Source organism: Stegodyphus dumicola, chromosome 10 (genome assembly GCF_044657685.1).
Source record: "Stegodyphus dumicola isolate Sdum_Otavi_A_Nest chromosome 10, ASM4465768v1".
Lineage (NCBI taxonomy): Eukaryota > Metazoa > Arthropoda > Arachnida > Araneae > Eresidae > Stegodyphus > Stegodyphus dumicola.
This window is the reverse complement of record NC_140777.1, coordinates 184,679,653-184,700,651: the sequence shown is the minus strand read 5'-3', so window position 1 is coordinate 184,700,651 and position 20,999 is coordinate 184,679,653. Positions and strand designations below refer to the sequence as shown.

Below are 20,999 nucleotides of genomic sequence, written 5' to 3'. Positions count from 1 at the left end.
TCAAAGCATTCGATGACAAATTAAAACTAGATTTTTTACAGTTCTGATTTTCATAGAAATTAATGAATCATATTTTTAGAAAGATAAAAGTGTAGAGGATTTAAAAATGCAAAAATCCGAAATCACCATTTTTTGAAGATTTTTGGGTTCCAACACCCCTTAAAAATAACGGTCTCTAATATTTGGTGGCAACAATTTGAAAGGTGAAGCAGACATTTAAGGTTTTCCACGAAAAATGCTAAAACGAAATTAATTGCCCTTCTGGGCTAATGGCCTTTGGGCTAATAACTAGTAAACTACTAACTGCACGAATTTAAAATAATTGCAGAGAAATGCATGTGCCGCTTCCAGGTAAAAAGCGCCAATCTACAAGCTTGTTAATAAGGAATAGTTATGTAAAAACTGTAGCCAACATCATGGCGATTCCTGAGCTTGCGTTGAAAATTAATAACCCGAGTAACAGCCGGATGGGAAACTGAAAGGGTTCCATGAATTATTTTAGCAGGGAAGTCCGAGTTAACGATCATATGTGGGCATTCCTCTCCCATATGTAAGTAGACGGCCAAACACATTTACGTTTGGACAGTATCAGATGGAAAGATGAGCGTTCGAGTCACCAGTGATGATTAGGGAAGAAATACTTCCATTTGATGGCAATAAAAATTCTTCCTTGATAGAAAAACGCGATTCTGGTACCCCACTCGCATTCTTATTTTCTAGGTTATCTTAATAAAGTCGGAAATTATATTTAGACACTAATGAAAGGGGAGGTTCATTATAATAATTCAGTAAATTTGTCTTTGACATACTATAGCAACATTGCATTAAACTGTACTCTGTATGAATTCTGAAGAAAAAATATGATGTGTACACCACATGACTTCCTTGCGGGGAATATTAAATTATACGCACTTTTTCTTGCATTTTATATAAACTTATTCGAATTAAATTAAATCTACTTCCTCGATAGCGCATAAACCACAATAGGATAAAGGCACTCTTTAAAATTCACTATATTTGTTTACCATAGCGACACTCCGGCCCTAGGTTCACTTAATAGTATTACATCTCATTGAATTTATAACTCAGAATGAGCAAAATTTATATCATCTGAAGAATTATCGAATCGTTGCCACATGTTTTATTCAAATACTATAATAAATCTAAAATGATGTATAAAAGAAAGTAGACAAATTAAAAAATAAACAGTTGTTATTGCGCAGCTTAGTTTCTTTAGATTGGCAGCACATTTTCTATTCTGCCAAGTTTCAGATGTAAACAAATATGACTGTTATAGTAAAAAAATTAGGCGTAGCCGCAATTAAACAACTTTAAATTGTTGATAATTCTGCAAATATTGCATGCAGGTTAACTAAAGGCATAAAAACCTTTAACCGGAACATACGAACAACATAATTCAATCATTTTTAGGCCACAAAATGCTCGATTTACCAACATATAAGAATAAAAAAATAGAGCTCACCGAACCGAGTAGCAGAGTGAGTATATGTTTATATATATTTATTTGGTGCGGCCGATTGCTACCAAAAAGGGAGGTGCACAGCTACATCCTATAGCTGTCCTATATACAAAATTTTGACATTCTGAAGCTGCTCTTTTTTGAGTTATGCGAGATACATACATACATACGTACGTACAGACGCCACGAAAAAATCTCTTCTGAATCCATTTTAAATCAGTTTTATAATTTTTTGGAGAAAAAAAGCGTCCTTTATTCTGTCTATACACGTACAGATGCCACGCAAGAACATCGTTAAATTGCATTCGATAGCGTTCAAAGTAGATATTTTCGTTGAAATATGGTACCTGGAATTTTTTGTAATACTTCCTTTACTTCGTACAAAGAAGTAAAAATGGATAAATAAATTACATAAATATGTGTTGCTCTTTTCAGCCATATTACATGTGATATATTTAAGCAAATGCAGTTTTAAGTTCAATGTTTCAGTAATTTAAATAGAGTTGGCTGATGGAAGAAGCTAAAATAGTAGATTACCAAATAGCGACAACATGCTGATGCAAATATGTTCTTTTGCTTTTAGTTAAAGCCATAATTAGTCCAAAGGGGCAATTTGCCCAGAAGGACTATTAATTTCGTTCTGACTATTAATTCGTTAGCATTTTACGTTGATTCACTACAAGCGTTGTTTCACTTTTCATATTGTTGCCATCAAATATTAGACACCTGTACCACATTTAAAGAAATTAAATTATGAAGAATCTGCATGAATGTGTCTATGTTTCTCGCGCTGTAATAAAACAACGGAATAATGTATGTCTCCTCCAGAATTTGTGCATCTGGAAGCCCAAATCTGGAATTTGGAATTTGTTTTATTATTGATTTCGTATTTTGAAAAACGTTAACGAATTTTTTATTAACAAACTCAAAGATTTCAAAACGAGCGGTGGCAGAGTTGTACAGAAAAACCATTTTTATCTCTTGCGCGTGAGACTTTGTATCGGAAATTCTAAAGATAGGCTCAATTTAAAATTATTTTTCAATATTGCCGTTACTTGGGGGGGGGGGGAGGAAGTTCGATATTCTTCGAAAATTAAACTTTAATTTCCAAAAGTATTTGTACCGTCGCTGGCATATCATAAAATTAAATTTCGTATCTTCTTAACAGCAAATGAACCGTTCATAAGAAAATATACTAATTGACGAAGTCAAAATATTTCATAACAGCATTTATCATTCATTCTTTGTAAAACCTGTAATCACAGGTCATTAACAGAATAAACATTAACTGTTTAATTTAACTATAAACATTATTTTTTGTTTAATTATTACTAAATATTAACTATAATAAAACAAACAATCAATCATCATTCTTCTTTTTATAATAGAATAATCACTCATTTTGCTTTTTAATGCAAGTTCTACTTTCAAATGGTTAAAAACTACAAACCGTTGGGTGCATTTTTATAATAATGCCGCTAACAAAATAAATAAAAACCAAAATTTGTAAAATTTCATATTTGTCCTTTACTGATTATTAAGTAAGATTAATTTAATTAATTAAGATTAATTAATTAATTAATTAAGATTGATTTCATATTTATTATTGATTTAGTGATTATTAAATATCATCCTGCTTTTTAAGCGGATTATGCTCATTCTAAGTTCGTAATGAAGAGTTGCAGAATCTTTTTACAACTTTCCGAAGTCAAGAAACTGAAGAAATACGCAGGGATTCGAACGGCGGTCCTCCGGAATACGCACTGAACTTTCTTCTCGTTACATCATGAAAGCGTAAGGAAGAAAATACCTTATAAGATAAATAATAATTAATAATAAACTATATTATTATTCCAAAAGGGCATTTTTCCCAGAAGCACTATTAATCTCGTTTTGGCATTTTGCATTGATTATATTTAATGAAATTAAATAAGGAAGATTCTGCATAAATGTATGTATGTATTTGGCATTGTGATGAAACAACGGTTCAGCGGTAGAGCGGTTAAAAAACGGTTCAACGGTAAGCCATCCAATTTTGAATAACTTACATCTCCACCCGAATATGGGCAACTGAAAGCAAAATTTGGAATTTGTTTTATTAGCTATTTCAAATTTTCTAAAGATTTAACGAATTTTTGATTAACAAACTCAACGATTTCGAAGCCGGCAATGGCAACGCTAAGAGGGGGAAAAAAAAGAACAGCGCGGGAGACTGTGTATCGGAGATTCTAATGATAGGCTCATTTTAAAATTATTTTGCGATACTGCAGTTGAATTGAATTTTATGGTTTAAGTGCGAAGAACATGATATTTAATAGATAAAGGTATAAGGTATTTCTCCCCGCCTTCTTGGTGTGGAGGTCTGCACGCTGGGCTCTTATTCCAGAGGTCAGCGTTTCGATTCCCGGCCAAGGCGTTGCTAATTTTTCATCTTGCCTGCTACCAAAAATTACCTAATGTCTTTACGAAGGTAACACACAAAGCGTAAAAAAAATGCCCCTTTGGGTGTAATGTAAAATCTGAAAAGCTTTCAGATTTTATTATTTATATATTACTAAACTATTTTACTTTGTGAAACACTATGTAAATATTTAAAGGTTTTGCCTGCCTGGATGTGTTTTTACCTGTTTAGTGATTTTACGAGTTTAAAACTAAATTGACTTCAGTCTTCAGTCAGGACTTCAATCTGTCAGAAATATTCAGTCATTAAGTAAAATGATAGAAATAGTATCGTTAAATAGTCGTATTGAAACTCTAGCAGAAGCAATACTGGATGCATCAGCTAACTCATCCGTTTGACTTTTAAATGCTGTCCTCTCTGTGGAAAAGTAAAGCGAAATTGAGATAAGATAGATATGCTTAACTTTGGCATTTGTTCTGATTTTTCTCCAAGTCTGATTTTCCGTAATAAAATAATTTACGTATCCTCAAGCTAAAGAGTAAATAAAACTTTTTATATGAAACTATCATTTGAGTTGGTGTATTCGAGTTAGGAATGAATCTGACTGTTTTTCCAAGAGTTAACATTTCGAGTGATGAGGAATCGTACATACTTAATAAGTGTTTATATCCATTTTAGAAAATATTTATTACTTTATTTATGCTCAAATCACTATCGAAATTATAATATATTTATTCTTTCAATACAGATAGGGTATACATAATCTAAGGTGCCATTTTTCCTTTCAGTCGCGCCGTTCCTATACCCCATCTCCAGCCTATGTTTTCCACAGCATCCATTAATATGTGTTTTGCGGCCATATCTTAGACAAATATCAAAACTGAAGTATGCAATTTGGAAACTTCCAATTCAAGCGATCGAGGATATTTTAATTATTTAGTAAAGCTAGTTATAACGTAGCTGAATTCAAAGGAGAAGAGAAACATATCAATGTAGAGCCTAATATTAGGCAAAAATGGCAATCTAGCATATAGAGGGAGCTGTGCCTGATCGCCCTCGAAATCTATGGCGTTTTGATTAAAATCTATGCCAAATTTAAAGCTGCTGATTTAAGTGTTGAATTCATTGAAACACAATTTTACAATAGTGTTTTCAAATAAAAATAGTATAATCCTGAAACCGTGTTGAAGTAAACGACAAGCATCCTTTAAATACCATGTTTAAACTGAATTCAAATGTTTCTAGAATTAGACGTACACCGCGGGGAGGAGGAAAAAAAAAAAAAAAGTGGGACAGATCTATATCTTCCGTTCTACTGGGCCAATTAACGAAATTCAATTGCGTTTTTTATGTCTCGAAAGCGCTATCTAGGATATATATTAGATTTATATATAGCATTAATCTAACCTAGGTATTTTGACACAAAATCGTAATTTTTCTGAAATGATAAGCCATTTTTTTTTTCACATTTCGATTCCACGACTCAAATTATCCCTAAATATTAAAATTTGTAAAATTTGGGGCGAAATTTACGGAGCAATTCAAAAATTTATCTTGGCGCATTTTTTTTAGTTTGCGCCAAGAATACTTTACTGGGCGAACTTATTAATTTATAGCTACATTTTTAAAAAGCTTTTTTCAAATAATTTTAAAAAAGTGCATGAACCACATTTGGCGTAACTGTCGCTCCCCCCAAAAAAAGATGACAAATTTCAAAACACGCTAATATGTAAATTCATGTATATCTTAGAAAATTTTGCACAAAAACTAATTTTTTGCAGGTATGCCTAGAAATACATCTACTTTAAAATGATGTTAAAAATGTTTAGGTTATAATACAAAACGCGTTTCGAAAAATTTATAATAAAATTTAAATATAAAACATAAAAAATGTTCGAATTATATTTGGATTAATCCTGAATTTCGAATTCTGGAAGAAGGAATCCAATAAGTTTAATAAAAAAGATATATTAATAAATATAAAATTTAATTAACACGGAGAAACTAAAATTTCAAGAACTAATTTTTTTAAAAAACTACCCGTGCGACTTACAAAACTTGACAGTTTGGCATAATTTGAGTCTTAGAATTGAAATATGGAAAAAATTGGTATGTTATTTCTGAAAAAGTCCGATTTTGTGTCAAAATACCTATATTATAAAAAGGCTATATATCAATCTAATACATATCCCAAGTCGCGCTGTAGAGATACGAAAAACGCGACTTGAATTTCGACAATCGGCCCAGTAGAACGGGAGATACAGAACTGTCCTTGTTTAATCCAAAGGGTTGTGTCCCCGACGGATGATTATTTTCGTTTTAACGATTTTGCATCGAATCACTCTGAATGTCCGTTTCACTTTTCAAACTGTTGCCACCCAATATTATCGCCCTGTATTATATTTGAAGAAATTAAATAATGAAGGATCTGCATAAATGTATGTATGTTTCTCGCATTGTGATAATACAACGGTGCCTAGAGCGATCGAATTTTGAATGACGTAATCCTACTGCAAATATGGGCATGTGCAAGACCAAAATTGAAATTTTGAATTTGTTTTCTTATCGATTTCATATTTTGTAAAACTTTAGCGAATTTTTGATTAGCAAATTCAAGGCTTTCAAAGTGATCCATGGCAGAGATAATGTTTTTTCTGTATCCATGTACAGAAAAAATATTTTAAATCTCCAGTGCGCGAGACTGCGTATCGGAAATTCTAAAGATAGGTTCATTTTTAAAATTATTTTGTCACATTGCCGTTGAACAGAATTTTATGGTTTAAGTGCGAAGAACATGATATTTAATAAATAAAGGCAACACACAAAACATTAAAAAAAGGCCTTTTCGTACGTCCCCTTTTAAAATCTGAAACCTTTCAGATTTGTTATTTTTTATTTTTTAAATTTATTGTTCTAATCAATAAATATGTTGTATACGGCAGCTTTAAAAATTTCAAATGAATGACGAAAACGTTAATGATCAGTTATTATCAAAATTATTCGTAATATATTTCCTCTTTCAATACAGAAACAAGCTTCTTCGATATGTTTTATATTTGTCGCCAAATACATATTTTGGCAAAGGTTGTTACCCTCTTACTTCCATCTAAAGATTAAAAGAAAAAAGCGTAACATCTACTTAAGGATAACGGTTTTTAGAAAAAATATTCACAAGCATTGATTTGCTAATGTATGATACGAAAAGAAAACAAAAGTATTGCTTATTTTTTCGGCTACCAACGCATACTAAATAAATATTTAAGTAAAATATTATTTCTCAAACAGTTTTGTAAGGCAATAAATTTCACTCTTTTATGCCATCTTTCCAAAAACGCAGCATTTATTCGAAATAACTGTTCAGTTGGTTTTCCTGATATGTCTCCTCTCTGATGCATGAAACATGTTTTAATATATACTTATGGTACAACTCTTCTTTTTCGTATTTTCCTTTGATTCTCATGTAGCAAATTCGAAGACTAGCCAAAATATTTGAACGTGATAAATTTAAACATTATATTCCTGTAAGTGAATAACTTCAATATTATATAAGATATTGCATTGCCATGAATATGATTTAATAAAATTAATATCAGTCTAGCATTGAAATTTGTCTAATTTAAAATTAGGTTCTAAGTTTTAAGAAATTATTTCTTGCCAGTTGTAAATTAAAATAATTAATCAATTAAAATAATAAATAAATAAAATAAAAATAAAATCTGAAATGTTTCAAACTTTAAATTACGTCCAAAGGAGCGTTGTTTAACGTTTTGTGTATTACCTTTATTTATTAAATATCATGTTCTACGTACTCAAACCATAAAATTCAGTTCAACTGCAATATCATAAAACAATTTTTAAATGAGCATATCATTAGAATTTCCGATAAACAGTCTCGCGCGCTGGAGATAAAAATGTTTTTTCTAAATAATAATAAAAAAATGTTTACAGCGTTGCCATGGCTCACTTTGAAATCCTTGAGTTTGTTAATCAAAAATTTGTTAAAATTTTACAAAATAGGAAATCGATAATAAAACAAATTTCAAATTTCAAATTTTGGCTTCCAGATACCCATATTCGCATTAGGATTACGTCAATCAAATTTTGATTTCTCTAGATACCGTCATTTTATCACAATGCGAAAAACATATATACATTCATGCAGATTTTTCACTGTTTAATTTCTTTAAATATAATACAGGGCGATAATATTCGGTGGCAACAGTTTGAAAAGTGATGCGCCGTTTATAGATATCAACGCAAAATGCCAAAACGAAATTAATAGTCCTTCAGGGCAAATTGCCTCTTTGGACTGAAATTGTTATGCAGCTAATACATCCTTCCGATGAAAGTTTTATTTATGCGCGTTTATATTAATTTTCATATATGCGAGGATGCAGATTTATTCTTATGTCTTCGCAATAACGAATGTAAACTGCAACAAAAATTAATAGTTATATAGAATCCAATTCTATGGCATTTAACAATATTTAAAATTAGTTGCTCATCTGCAATATAAAACATATTTAAAATTATTAATTATATTACTAATAATGGTAAAACTCTGTAATATTTTCTTATTTATGACAAAATCACATATAATTAATTATTTCGTTATGAACTGCGTCAGCTAGATCTTTAAAGGAGCACATAAATAATGTATCACTAATAATAAAATAAATAATGTATCTAATACAATAATTATAAATAATGCATCTAATATGTGTATCACTTTTGCAATAGCATGGCATCATATATAAACTGAATGATAAAAAAATCACAACTAAAGGCATGAAATTTTATATTGACTGAAGTATTCTAATACTAATTATGTTGTACATTAAAAAGAGATATATGATTTTCCTTCTTTTTGTTTTCACTTGGAATCTAAATGCACATAGTTTGGTATCAATAATGACTTGATCACCAACATTCGCAAAGAAAAATTCTATAATCTGCAATTGTTCGAGTATGAGTTCCGGCAAAATTTTTAGTAGCACTGCTCACGGACAGTTAAAATACCAGTAATGCATAATGTAGAAGGAGGTATAAATATCCGCATTTTGGCAAAATCACCAATGTCAGCAAGTTCGAATTTATGAAAAGTTTCACCTTTTTGATAAAGGTATTCCATCCTGTAGCACTTTACTACCACTGTGTAGTGGCAGAGACACATCTCGAATTTCACAAAGATCTTTTTGTCGACATTGTTTCTGGAAAGGCAAAAGACAAGACGCTCCGTTGTCTGGTTGTCTCCGGCAGGATACAGAGCCAGCCTCCAACTAGTTCCATCCTCCGACTTAAATACAGGACTTTTAACATAATCACCACTTTGCCAGGAATCATCTTGGAAACGGATGCCGACTTCCCAATTGATAAAGGCGCTATTTTCCATGTTTTAAACACCGAAGTTATGGCTAATCAGCTTTTCAGAAGTAGCCCCATTTTTTTCTCAAAATTTCCAGTTTAAAAACCGTTATTATCATTTTGTCTTATGTTAGGAAATTGTTATCTGCACGATTGTATTTTATCGTTACGCGATAAAGCTGAAATACCATGAATGGGATTTAAGTTCTTTATCAGTGTTGACTTTATCAGTGTTGTTATCAGTGTTGACTTATTGTGTTTGATGAATTTTTTATCTCCGTTTCGTTTCGCTATTTTCTACTTCCTCCTACATTCATAAAAGCGAATCCAGACGGAAAAGGAATTAGCGCTATTCCAGACGGAAAGGTGTAAGGTTTATCTTAATTTCCTAACAGTTAATTTTTTAGTTACTTTCCTGTCTTGCCTTAAGTTCAGCTTTCAACGTGTTTTCTTACATTCTGAAAACACGTTCAACAGAACGTGTTTTCAGAATGGCGTTTGAATGCAAATGAGGAGAAGAAGTATTTAACTGTGAAATTCAATAGACTTCATTAGAGAGCCTGAAATTCTGATCAGTGCGCATAGGCCTTTTGGCGATACTCTTTCACAACCTATTATTACGCTCGGCCGTACTTTAGGCCTTTCATAGCTTCGCCGTTAGTTAGCGTTAAGGGGCCAGCTCTGTTAGATTTTTGATAGCTTCGGCTATATATTTTTACTTAAGTTTAATTAAGTTTTACTTCTTACTATTCCTGAGTTCAAGCCCAAGTGGAGGCTTCATTGTAACTTGGAGTCGTCAGTTAAATTTATTTTGAATAATTAAGGGTAATTAACCCTTCGTACGTTGACATTTCTATCTCTCTGAACTAAGCGATTATTCTCTTATCAGTTGTCAACGTTCCAGACACATTGAAGTACATTTAAAGTTTGGAATCTTACATTGCAATTAAATTTCGATGATTTTCTGCGTTATAAAACATACATCTTGCATTCAGAAGTTTAATTTTGCTGTAATGTTCCAACCTATAATTTGCAATTAAATGTGTGGAACCTTGAGAACTGGTAAACGAATAATCGCTTTAGTTCAGTAGACAGAGAACAAAGAACAGAGAACAAACTCGAGAACAGAAGGGTTATTTACTCTTTATTATTCAAAATAAATTTAACAAATGGTCCTCTCTCAGGACGTATAGAAATGCCTCTACTTGGGCTTGAACTTAAGAATGCTAAGGACTAAACTGAATAGTTAAACTAAATTAACTTTAAAAAAATTAATTGGTAAGTTTTTAAATTAATTGGTAAGTTAACTAAATCTTAACTAAAAAGATATATCAGAAGCTATCACAATTCTACAGGAGTTGGCCCCTTAACGCTAACTAAACGGCGAAGCTATCAAGGGCCTGAAATACGGCCGAGCGTAGAAAAAGCTTAGAGAGAGTGTAGCCTAAAATGCGAACGCGCGCTGGTCAGTATCCTTGGCTCTCTAACGAAGTCAGTAGAACTTCAACTTTAAATACTTGCTACTCCTTCATTTGCATTTAACCGCGATTCTGAAAACACGTTTGGGCAGGAAATTTGCAAGCGGAAATTAGAAGCGACAGGAAAGTGGCTTTAACTAAACATTAACTGTTAAAAAATTAGGATAAACGTTACATTGCAATCAGTAAAATACAGTTCTTTGCCCCGTCACTGCTTGAGACTCAGAGAGCTCGGTTTCAATCAAAATTTGTTGTGTGATTTATTGTTGCGTACATTTTAAAATGCCGGCCAGAAGGTGTAGAGGTTAGGAGAGCCCGACTGCGATGCTGAAGGGCTCGAATCTCGGAGAAGGCATGGATGTACTAAAACTGTCTGTCTCTTCGAAGGAGGTAACGGTGATGCCTATTAAGTGTCTCCATAATAAAATGACACCACTTCTGGCTTTAAGAGTGGCCAATAAAGTGAGACATGGCATTGCCAGTTGAATGGGCTTTTGCTGCAATTTCCTACTTCTTTTTTCAGGGTGATAATGTTATAAGGTATTTTTCCCGCCTTCTTGACATGCCTTCGCGGTGTGGTGGTCCGCACGCTGGGCGCGTATTCCAAGGGTCCGCGGCTCAATTCACGACGAAATCGTTGCTCATTTTTCACTTCTCCTGTTTTCAAAATACCTAATGTCTCTACAATGTAATGTGAAAAATTGGCGTTTCACCCTGTTTTGCACAAATATCGCAGATATCTGTGAACTGGAGTTATTACTTTCTTCCTCTTCTCCTGGAGGTATTTTCCCCCAGATGTTGTTGTAGTTCTGTCCTGTCGAGTTCATCCAGAACCTGAGAACTCTTGAGAAGGAGTAGTATTTAAGTACGTAATACAACTCAGAGAGACGTGCCTTTTGGCTACGTCTCTCTGAGTTGTATTACGTGCTCGATAGTATTACGTACCTTTGATAGCTTCGCTAGCTGATTTAATATTAGAGGAAAGCTAGTTAGAAAATGTGTTAGCTTAGTCCACATCTCTTTAGTTAGTCATTAGTTAAGGTCTTATTTCTTATATTTTTGAGTTTAAGACCAAGTGGGGCCTTTCCTGTACGCCCTGAGAAAGAGGCCAACTGTGAAATCTTTATTTTGAGCAATTAAAGGGTAAATAACCCTTCATGAGTTCACGTTTCTGTTCTTGGACTTCAGCGATTATTCTCTTAGTAGTTCATTAGGTACCTCGACATTACATAAGTGAGTGAGTGAGTTACATGAGAGTGAGGAACTCGACAACCTTTTGAATGTAATTCGTAGGCATTGATCGAAAGTGCAATGAAATTTTTAGATACCTATTCATTGCACTTATTTCGCATAGATTGGGTCATTAAACTTTGCCACGGAATTCGAAAACAGATTAATTATTGAGATCCAAGATTTATTAATTAAGGAACTAGATTTTTGTCTTTGCGTAAGATGTGGACATATAAATAGGGCCTGAGTAAAGTTAAAAAAGTATACTATTAAAGCGTGTAGTGGGCAAGATTAGTTTAAGATAGGCTATTTGTATATGGCGAGGGCATCTATCTAAAGGGAAAGATGCTTTCGTGGATTAAATTGTAAGTGAAGATGATTCATATTAACGTTACTGATAAGAAAACCGTGGAAACACTCATGTGGTATTGGTTTAAGAATTTTACACTGTTAAGTGGCAATAACCATTCTGTAAACTTTCTTCCAAATAGCGAATTTATACTACTTAGATTCACATTTATAAACGGCATGATCTGGTGTGATAACAAGTAACTTTCTAGAGTTCCTCATTTTGTAAATGCTGCATTACAGTTGAACGTGAAGAATCTTAAGGGCTGATAAGCGAATAATCGCTTGAGTTCGTGTGACAAGAAACAGCAAGATGTAAGGGTAAATAACCCTTTATTATTCAAATAAGATTTAACAGAACTCCTTCTTGGAGTGTACAATAAAAGCCGACGCTTGGGCTTGAACTTAAGAGGCTAAGAAATAAACTAAAACTAATCTAAAATAAAGAGATATAGCCGAAGTTACCAAAGTTTTAATATTGGCCCCTTAAACACGAGATGACTGTGAAGCTATCAAGGATTTGAGTATGGCCGAGAGTAATAACAGCTTTGAGAGAGACTAGCCAAAAAGGCGAACGCGCGCTAATCAGAAACTAGTATAATTCTCTCTAACTCAGCAAGTAGAACTTCGCGGTTAAATACTCTTCATTGTGTATTCAGACGTGATTCTAAAACTACGTTCTGGCCGGAAGCAGTAAGTCGAAGTTACGAATTTGACGGGAAAGAAGTTTAACTCAAAATTTAACTGTTAGTAAAATTAAGAACTTGTAAAGAACAACTCCTTACAACTTGTAAAGAATTGAAGTAATGCTTATACAATCAAGAGAATGTTTAATTTTTATTTTATTTATTCATTTTTAAGGTAACGAAATTTCATAATTATGTCTTTTTTCTCGCTCACTTACCACCCAATATCCCACCCTTCTTGCCCCTAGAACAAAAAGGATCCCGAGATCATTTAAGTGCCTAGCAATGAGAAGTACAGCTCATGTTTGCGAAAGAAGAATGTTATTTTCTCACTCTTAAAAGCATGCCTTCCTGGTGTAAAGGTTAGCTCATTCGGCGAGTATTCGAAAGATTCAGGTTCGAGTCCCGGCGAGGGAACTGCTAATTTTTCATGTCTCATTTAAATAGCCTAATGTCTGTACACTGCCGCCTGAACTAAAAAAGGGTGGTAGGTGAAGATTCTTCACCACCAGGATTTGGCGATTAGGGCCCCTAATCCCCAGTCCCCCCTTTAAAAGAGGGGAGTGTATAAGGTATTTTCTCCCTCTTTCAAGAATGTCTTCGTGGTGTAACGGTTAGCATACTCGGCGCGTATTCGAGAGGTCCAGTTTCGATTCCCGGGGAGGACATTGTTCATTTTTCATGTCTGCTGCTTCATAATAACCTAATGACTCTACAAGATAATCATTGTGCATTTTCTTGGAAATCTTGTTTCTATTTTATTTCTTCCTTTTAGAAAAGAGTTTTCAAATCGTGCCCTATTGTGATATTATATCTTTTCTTCTAAATCTTGAAATGAGTCATTTTATCTGACCTTCTTGCATCTGTGAAGAGGTTTTTTACAAAAATAAAAATTTTTTTATGATAAATATATAGCAAACTAAAAAATTACAACAAAGAGCACAGCAATCCGAATTCTTCTGAAGAATTCTTTCCTTATGAAAAATATTTATGTAAGGTCTTTTTTAGACCGAAAATGAGTTTTATTGTCATTTAAATTCCGCAGCTTTTTATTTCTTTGCTGCAAATATTCATAACTCAATATTTTTTCTCCTGATATAGCTTAATTCCATTTATTGCATACCTACACATTTGAAATATTAATTAAAAGGGGGCAAATATTAATTCATTTCAGCCCATTTTCAGGTACACTGCTTCATATAAATTCTCTTCGGAAACTTGTAAGCAATTTTCTTCTTCCTTATGGCAAACATTCAAGATATGAGTGAAAAGCATATCCAGTTAGTTCGATTCCGAGGGTCTTGCAGTTTTTTCCTTTTCTCTGCTTTAAAAAAAATCGAATTACTCAACAAGTGGCGCCCGAACTAAAATATTGCGGACAATAATTCGTCGCTATCTGGATTTAGCGGCTGAGTCTTCTCTCTGGTCGCCCTTTGAGTCGAGGAGAATGTATAAGTATTTTCTCCTTCCTCACTGAGTGAATTCTTCTTACAATGGAAATTAGATAAAAGATAATTCATCATTATTTATATCTGGCGACTGAGGTTTGGTCGTCCCTAATCGGTCTTTCATTGGGGAAGAATGCAAAGTATTTTCTCATCCCTTACTATTTACCTTCGAGGTGTAATTCGGGAAGGCGTGATTTAGAGTCCCGGTGAGGATATCGCATGTTTTCATGTTTTTCGCTTTGAGAAGCCTAGTGAATCTGCAAATTATTGCAAAATATGAAAATTCAAACCTAAAATACAAGACCTTTTTGGTATTGGTACATAATATTTTTCGGATTGAAATTATTTTGATATAATTTTAAAAATATGCCTAGTGAGTTAATTTTATTTTACAGATACGTATGGTATGTCGCGGTCAGATTACTACAGTTATTATAAATAACAGCTTACTAATCTAAGCGGCATAAGATCATTAATTTTTCTTTCTGTTTATAACTGTACTTTGTAACAAAGTTCAACCACTCAAACATGGACATAATTTGGGTCATTTTTGATGGTATTAAGATCCATTAGAGAAAATTATTCGCAACTTCTGCATTTATTTCAACACAGCAGAACTCTAACTTTTGTAGAACTTTAACGAATTTTTGAGTAACAACTCTGAGAAACTTACCAAGCCTTACGGACTGGAGGAAACGGCGTTCGCCAAAGTTCTCATCTCATTTCTTCTCGCTTAAAAGCAAGATTGCTAAAGTGCTAAATAGTGATCCAACGCAAAATCGCAAAACGAAAACATAGTCCTTCAGGGACAAAGCCCCTTTGGACTAAAAAGCGAACAACAAACACAAACAATGGTAACAAAAAAATTAGTAAAATTGACCAAATAGTGATGGCAATAAAAAACAAAGATCATCCACTGATTCCCACCGCCCGGCGCTCAACATTAATAATTTTCATAACGGATTTACATAATTGTGCAAAATCATTATACATAAAAAGGCATTTTCAAAATCAATTTTTTTTATTGTACCTTAAGCTATTAAAGTAGACACATTCCTCGAGGAAGCGCTTAGCATCACCAAGCAAACCGCATAGTTTACATTTATCGTTGTCCTGTAGTATCCCGGGAAACAAACAACATTCTATAATAGTGTTTCTTAACCTGTGGTTCATGGACCCCTTAGGGTTCCATGGGTCATATTTTGGGGGTCCGCCGACTGCTCCTAATTTTAAAATGTTTACATCAATATTTTAAAAAAACTTTTTTTTGTCATGGGCAACCTCTGTAAGCCTTCTGTCTGCCGTTTCTCAATAATAGAAACCTCCACAATACGAGGAAAAAAAGATTCGCAAACCCTATAAAATTTGAAATTTTTAGAAACACAAAGTAGCCCTTCGAATTTTACTTCACTTGGAAATAAAGTGACGTTAAAATCAGTTCCGCAAAGTTCTTGCAAATTTTTAAAACAAAATATTTGTTTTACTTTTTCATAAGTTGTAATTAAAGTATTTTTTTTTCAAGTGTTTTTATTTTTTTTTAATTTTTTTTTTTTTTGTTTTTTTTTTTTTTTGTTTTAATGTTTGTTCTTAATTTATTTATTTGATATTTTTTGTAGCCCAAAATGTCCAAAAAAAGGAAGCATGATGAAAATTATGTAAAATATGGATTCTGCTGCATGAAGGAATCGGACTGTGTTGAAAAGCCACAGTGCTTTCTGTGTGGAAAAGTTTTGGCAGATGCCAGTATGAAACCTGCAAAATTGATAGAGCATCTCAAATCGCTTCATCCTGAAAATGCATCTAAAGATCTAGAATTTTTTACAAAGAAGAAAGCCCAGTTTTCGAAATCTGGAACATTAACCAAACTTGGATTTGGTATTTCACAAAAACCTTTGATTGAGGTATCTTTCAGAGTTGCATATCGTATTGCCAAAAGTAAGAAACCGCATACTATTGGAGAGACATTAATTAAGCCATGTGCGCTGGAAATGGTTGAATTAGTTTGTGGACTGGAACAGAGAAAAAACCTTGAGGCTATTCCATTGTCCAAGGATGTGATACATTCAAGAATAGTTGAAATGTCTTGCAATATCTTGAAACAGATCATCGATAAATTGAAAGCATCGCCATTTCCCTTTAGTATGCAACTGGATGAAACTACAGACATCTCGAATTGTAGTCAACTTCTTGTTTTTGTTTGTTACGTGTCTGCTGATACTATCAAAGAAGAATTCTTATTTTGTGAGCCTCTTTTGCAAACTGCAAAGGCAGTTGATGTTTTAGCGATTTTAAATGTTTTCTTTATCAAACACGACTTCGACTGGAAACAGAAACTTCATTCACTTTGTACGGATGGAGCACCTGCGATGCTTGGCAATAAATCTAGCACTGGCTACAAAAACTCTTCCAACCAGCTTAAAAGAAGTATTGTCAATAGTTATTAAAACTGTGAATTTTATTAGAAGTAGACCTCTTAATCATCGTCTTTTTAAAACACTGTGTTAAGAAGTGAACGCATAACATGAGGTACTTCTGTACCACACGGAAGTGCGCTGGCTGTCACGAGGGCAGGTTTTGAAACGAATTTTCATGTTGAAGACAGAAGTATCACTTTTTTTAAAAGAAAAATGTAACTCACTCTTCGAAATTTTCAAGAAAAAAGATTTTATATGTAAATTGGCTTACCTGGCAGACATTTTTAACAACATGAACGATATATGTCTTTCAATTCAAGGGCCTGATACAACAATTATGGATGCCACTGAAACTACAGGCATTTTTATTGAAAATGTCCCTTTGGAAAATTAGAATTCAAAATGGGATATATGCGGACATCCAAATTTTGGACGAAGTGCCTTTTGAAAAAGGATCTCGGAAAGATAGTTTGTTATTGAATAACTTGAAAAATGAAATCTGTGAACACCTGGAAGTACACTCATATCCATAAATTAAGGATAATGCAAAATCAGGCAAAGGAAGAGTTAGAAGCAAAACAAATTTGACTTATTTGTAAAGCTTATTTATTAAACAAAAGGTAAAGAGCAAAAAAAAGATGCTATATGTTTGATATTATTAAAAAAAATTAGCAATTTTTTCTTCCTGGAGCAAAATTAAAAAAAAAAAAAAAAAACTATTTACAAAAAAACCAATATTACTGGGGGATATTACACCACTCAAAAAGCAATGCTCTTCGAAGTTCCGGTAGACATGTAGGAGGAGGTTGACGGGCTGCAACTCGTCGGCCAAGCATGTCCCACACGTACTCTACTGGATTCAAGTCCGGTGAGAATGCTGGCCAGTTCATACGGGTGATATCCTCCGATTGAAGGCATTCGCTTACGATGTTTGCACGGTGAGGACGTGTGTTGTCATCTATAAACACAAATTGTGCTCCCATGGCGCCCCGAAACAAACGTACATGCTGTTCCAGAATGACGTCCCGATAGAATTTGGCTTGTCATGGTTCTAATTTGAACATGCAGGTCAGTTCTGGAACCCAGAATAATTCCACCCCAAACGAGCACTCCTGCACCACCGTAACGGTGTCGTTCAATGATGTTTTCTTGGTAGTAACGGGTACCTGGAGCTCTCCATATGAAAGTCCGGCGAGAATCAGACTGCAAGCTAAACCTGGACTCGTCGGAAAACATCACACAAGCCCACTGTTGGGGTGTCCACAATCCATGCTCTCTACTCCAGGCTAACCGCAGGCGACAGTGAGTTGCAGTACGTGGAACGCATCTGACAGGTCTACGAGCATATAGAGCAATCTACCCTAAGCGGCTGTACACGGTCTGCCTTGAAATTGTCGTACCAGTGGCTGAAGAGATCTGACGAGACAGGTCTGAGGCTGTGCTGCGCCTGTTTCTTTTGGCAGTAACTGCCAAATATCGGTCCTCATTCGGCGTTGTAACTCTGGGGCGACCTGTGCTGTAACGTCTACTCACATCACCATCATCTTGGAATCGTTGCCAAAGCCCGGAGATGACACTCTGGGCAATTCCAAGTTCGTCTGATTCTTCCAGTTTGGTACGCCCACATTACAGACGGCCGATAATTCTACCACGTGAAAAATCATCCAAATTCGTCCTTTGTGTCATAACTATTCGGTTATTGCACTGAAATGCTTATAAAGCGCCTGAAAACAATTTTACTTCTTTTCCTGTATTCCTTATATATCACTCTCTTACACTCTCGTCATTGTGACGTACCATCGGTGTCATCTGGTTACTTCCTGAAATTTGCATATGATTCTTGAAGATGTGTCTAGTGATTTTACAGGTGATATATTTATTTTAGAGTTCGATTTCCGCGTGACTCCGAATTATCTTTAATTTATGGACATGAGTGTACTTCAAGTTTCATTTGAAAAATATTTCAATTCGGATGGAATAAATATAAAGATGAGTTGTGGATTCGTAATCCTTTTCTTTGTGATATTGACTGTATCGATGACATGAACCTTTCCAAAGATGAGCTAATTGATTTGAAAACAAAGTCCTTGTTAAAAATGGATTTCGATTCAAAACCTCTCGGAGAGTTTTGGTCTTCTGTAAAAGAAGCCTACCCATTGCTTGCAAAACGAGCTATGGCAGCCATTATTCCGTTTGCTACAGTATATCTTTGCGAAGCGGGGATTTTTCCCACTTGTCACAATAAATACAAAACATCGAAATAGACTGAATGTCGAACATGATATGCGCGTTGCTTTGTCGAAAACCATCCCTCAATTCAATCTGTTAATCAAGGAAAAGCAGCAATAGCCTTCACATTAAAATTTTTAATTTCTTCAAATTTTTAATACTATTGAAATAAAAATATTAAAATAATTAAATAATAAAACAGAATATATTTTGCAATAAATGATGTTTAGGCATTTTTTTTTCACAGAGGGGGCCCGTCACATATTTAAAATTTTTAAAGTGGTTCATTGTGCCAAAAAGGTTAAGAAACACTGTTCTATAAGGTATTTTCTCTTTCCTTCCAGCATGCCTTCGTGGCATAACGGTAGCACACTCGGCGCATAATCGAGAGGTCCAGGTTAGAGTCCGGGCAAGGGCATAGCCTATTCTTGCCGTCTTTTGCTTAAATATCCTAATGATTATACAGATCTTTTAGTTGAAAAGTGTTACGGACACGAAAATGATAGGGAAAAAGTGACGATCGAGACTAAAACCACATGTGGTGCTAAAATTTCAAATAGAAAGAGCATGCCTCATTTAAATATAACATTTCCTAAAAATATTTTTGCAAACAAATAATATTGTTTCGGATTTTTCGTACTCATTTAGCTATTTTTGGTAGAATTTGTAATTGTTTATATTAAAAATTATTGTTATATTATTAGTACAAAGGGGCTTCGTTGCTGAGAAAGTATTGTTTTCGTTTTGCGATTTTGCATTGGTTCACTAAAAATGTCCTTTTGCAACCCAATGTTAGAGTCCTGCATTATATCTGAAGAATTAAATAATGAAAAAATCTGCATAAATGTATGTATCTTTCTCGCATTCGGATAAAACAACGGTACATAGAGCCATAGAATTTTTAATGACGCAATCCTCCTACGAATACGGGCATGTGGGAGACCAAATTTGAAATTTGGAATTTGTTTTATTATCTATTTCATATTTTGTAAAACTTTAACAAATTTTTAAGTTACAAACTCAACGATTTCAAAGCGAACCATGACAACACTCTACGGGGGAAAAAAAAAAAAAATATCTTCAGCGCGCGGAACTGTGCATCGGAAATTCTAAAGATATGCTTATTTTAAAATTGTTTTGCGATACTGCTGCTGGACTGAATTTTATGATTTAAGTGCAAAGAACATGATATTTAATATATAAAGGTAACACATAAAACGTTATAAATACGCTACTTTTTACGTAATTTAAAATCTGAAACATTTCAGATTTTTTATTTGTATTGCTGTTTATATTATATTTTTATTAACAATTTGTAAAATTGTTTTAGATTCCCGTGCAGTGTAGCAAGCAAGAGACTTATTTGAAGAGAAAGATACGGCGGAAAAAGGAAACTACAGGAGCACGCGCATTTAATAAATAAATATCTCGTAATTATACTCTTTTTCTATGCAGAAAAATTGAGAAAATACCAGAATGTTCTCGTGCAGGATTATAAAGCTTATAAAAGCCCAAGAAAAATATCTCAATTCACTTGTTTATTTAGTTCTTGTTGTTGATTGTAGCGAATTCGTGGCGAGATCGGATTAGCTTTCTCTGTTTTGAATTGAGTTCTATTTATATTTTAGTAGTTTAACATATACCTGCTGTGAGATATTGCGATATTGTACGAATATCTCTGAGGAAATTTCAGCATTTTATTTTATTTGTTGCGATAAGAATAAATTTCATCCACTTTTCCTCGGACTTGTGCATTCAATCCATTACGAACTCGTACGCATGCTACAATGTACAAGCTCATATAATTTAAGAGCGACAATAAATGCAAGGGTGAGAATATAACAGATCTGAAGCAATTCCTCACTTGATTCGGAAAGTCAGCTTCTTCTATTCGCGTTTCTTCACGAGTGGCTGCTAATTG

The 20,999-nt window shown here is 33.8% G+C and overlaps 1 protein-coding gene across 1 annotated transcript; it reads left to right on the top strand.

Moving 5' to 3' along the window:
• Window positions 1-16,057: 16,057 nt before the first annotated feature.
• LOC146995232 (protein FAM200C-like) lies at window positions 16,058-20,425 on the top strand. Its single transcript, XM_085825173.1, has 2 exons — window positions 16,058-16,859; window positions 20,409-20,425. Exons 1-2 carry the CDS (start codon window positions 16,058-16,060, stop codon window positions 20,423-20,425), a joined length of 819 nt encoding a protein of 272 aa, XP_085681299.1.
• Window positions 20,426-20,999: the final 574 nt, after the last annotated feature.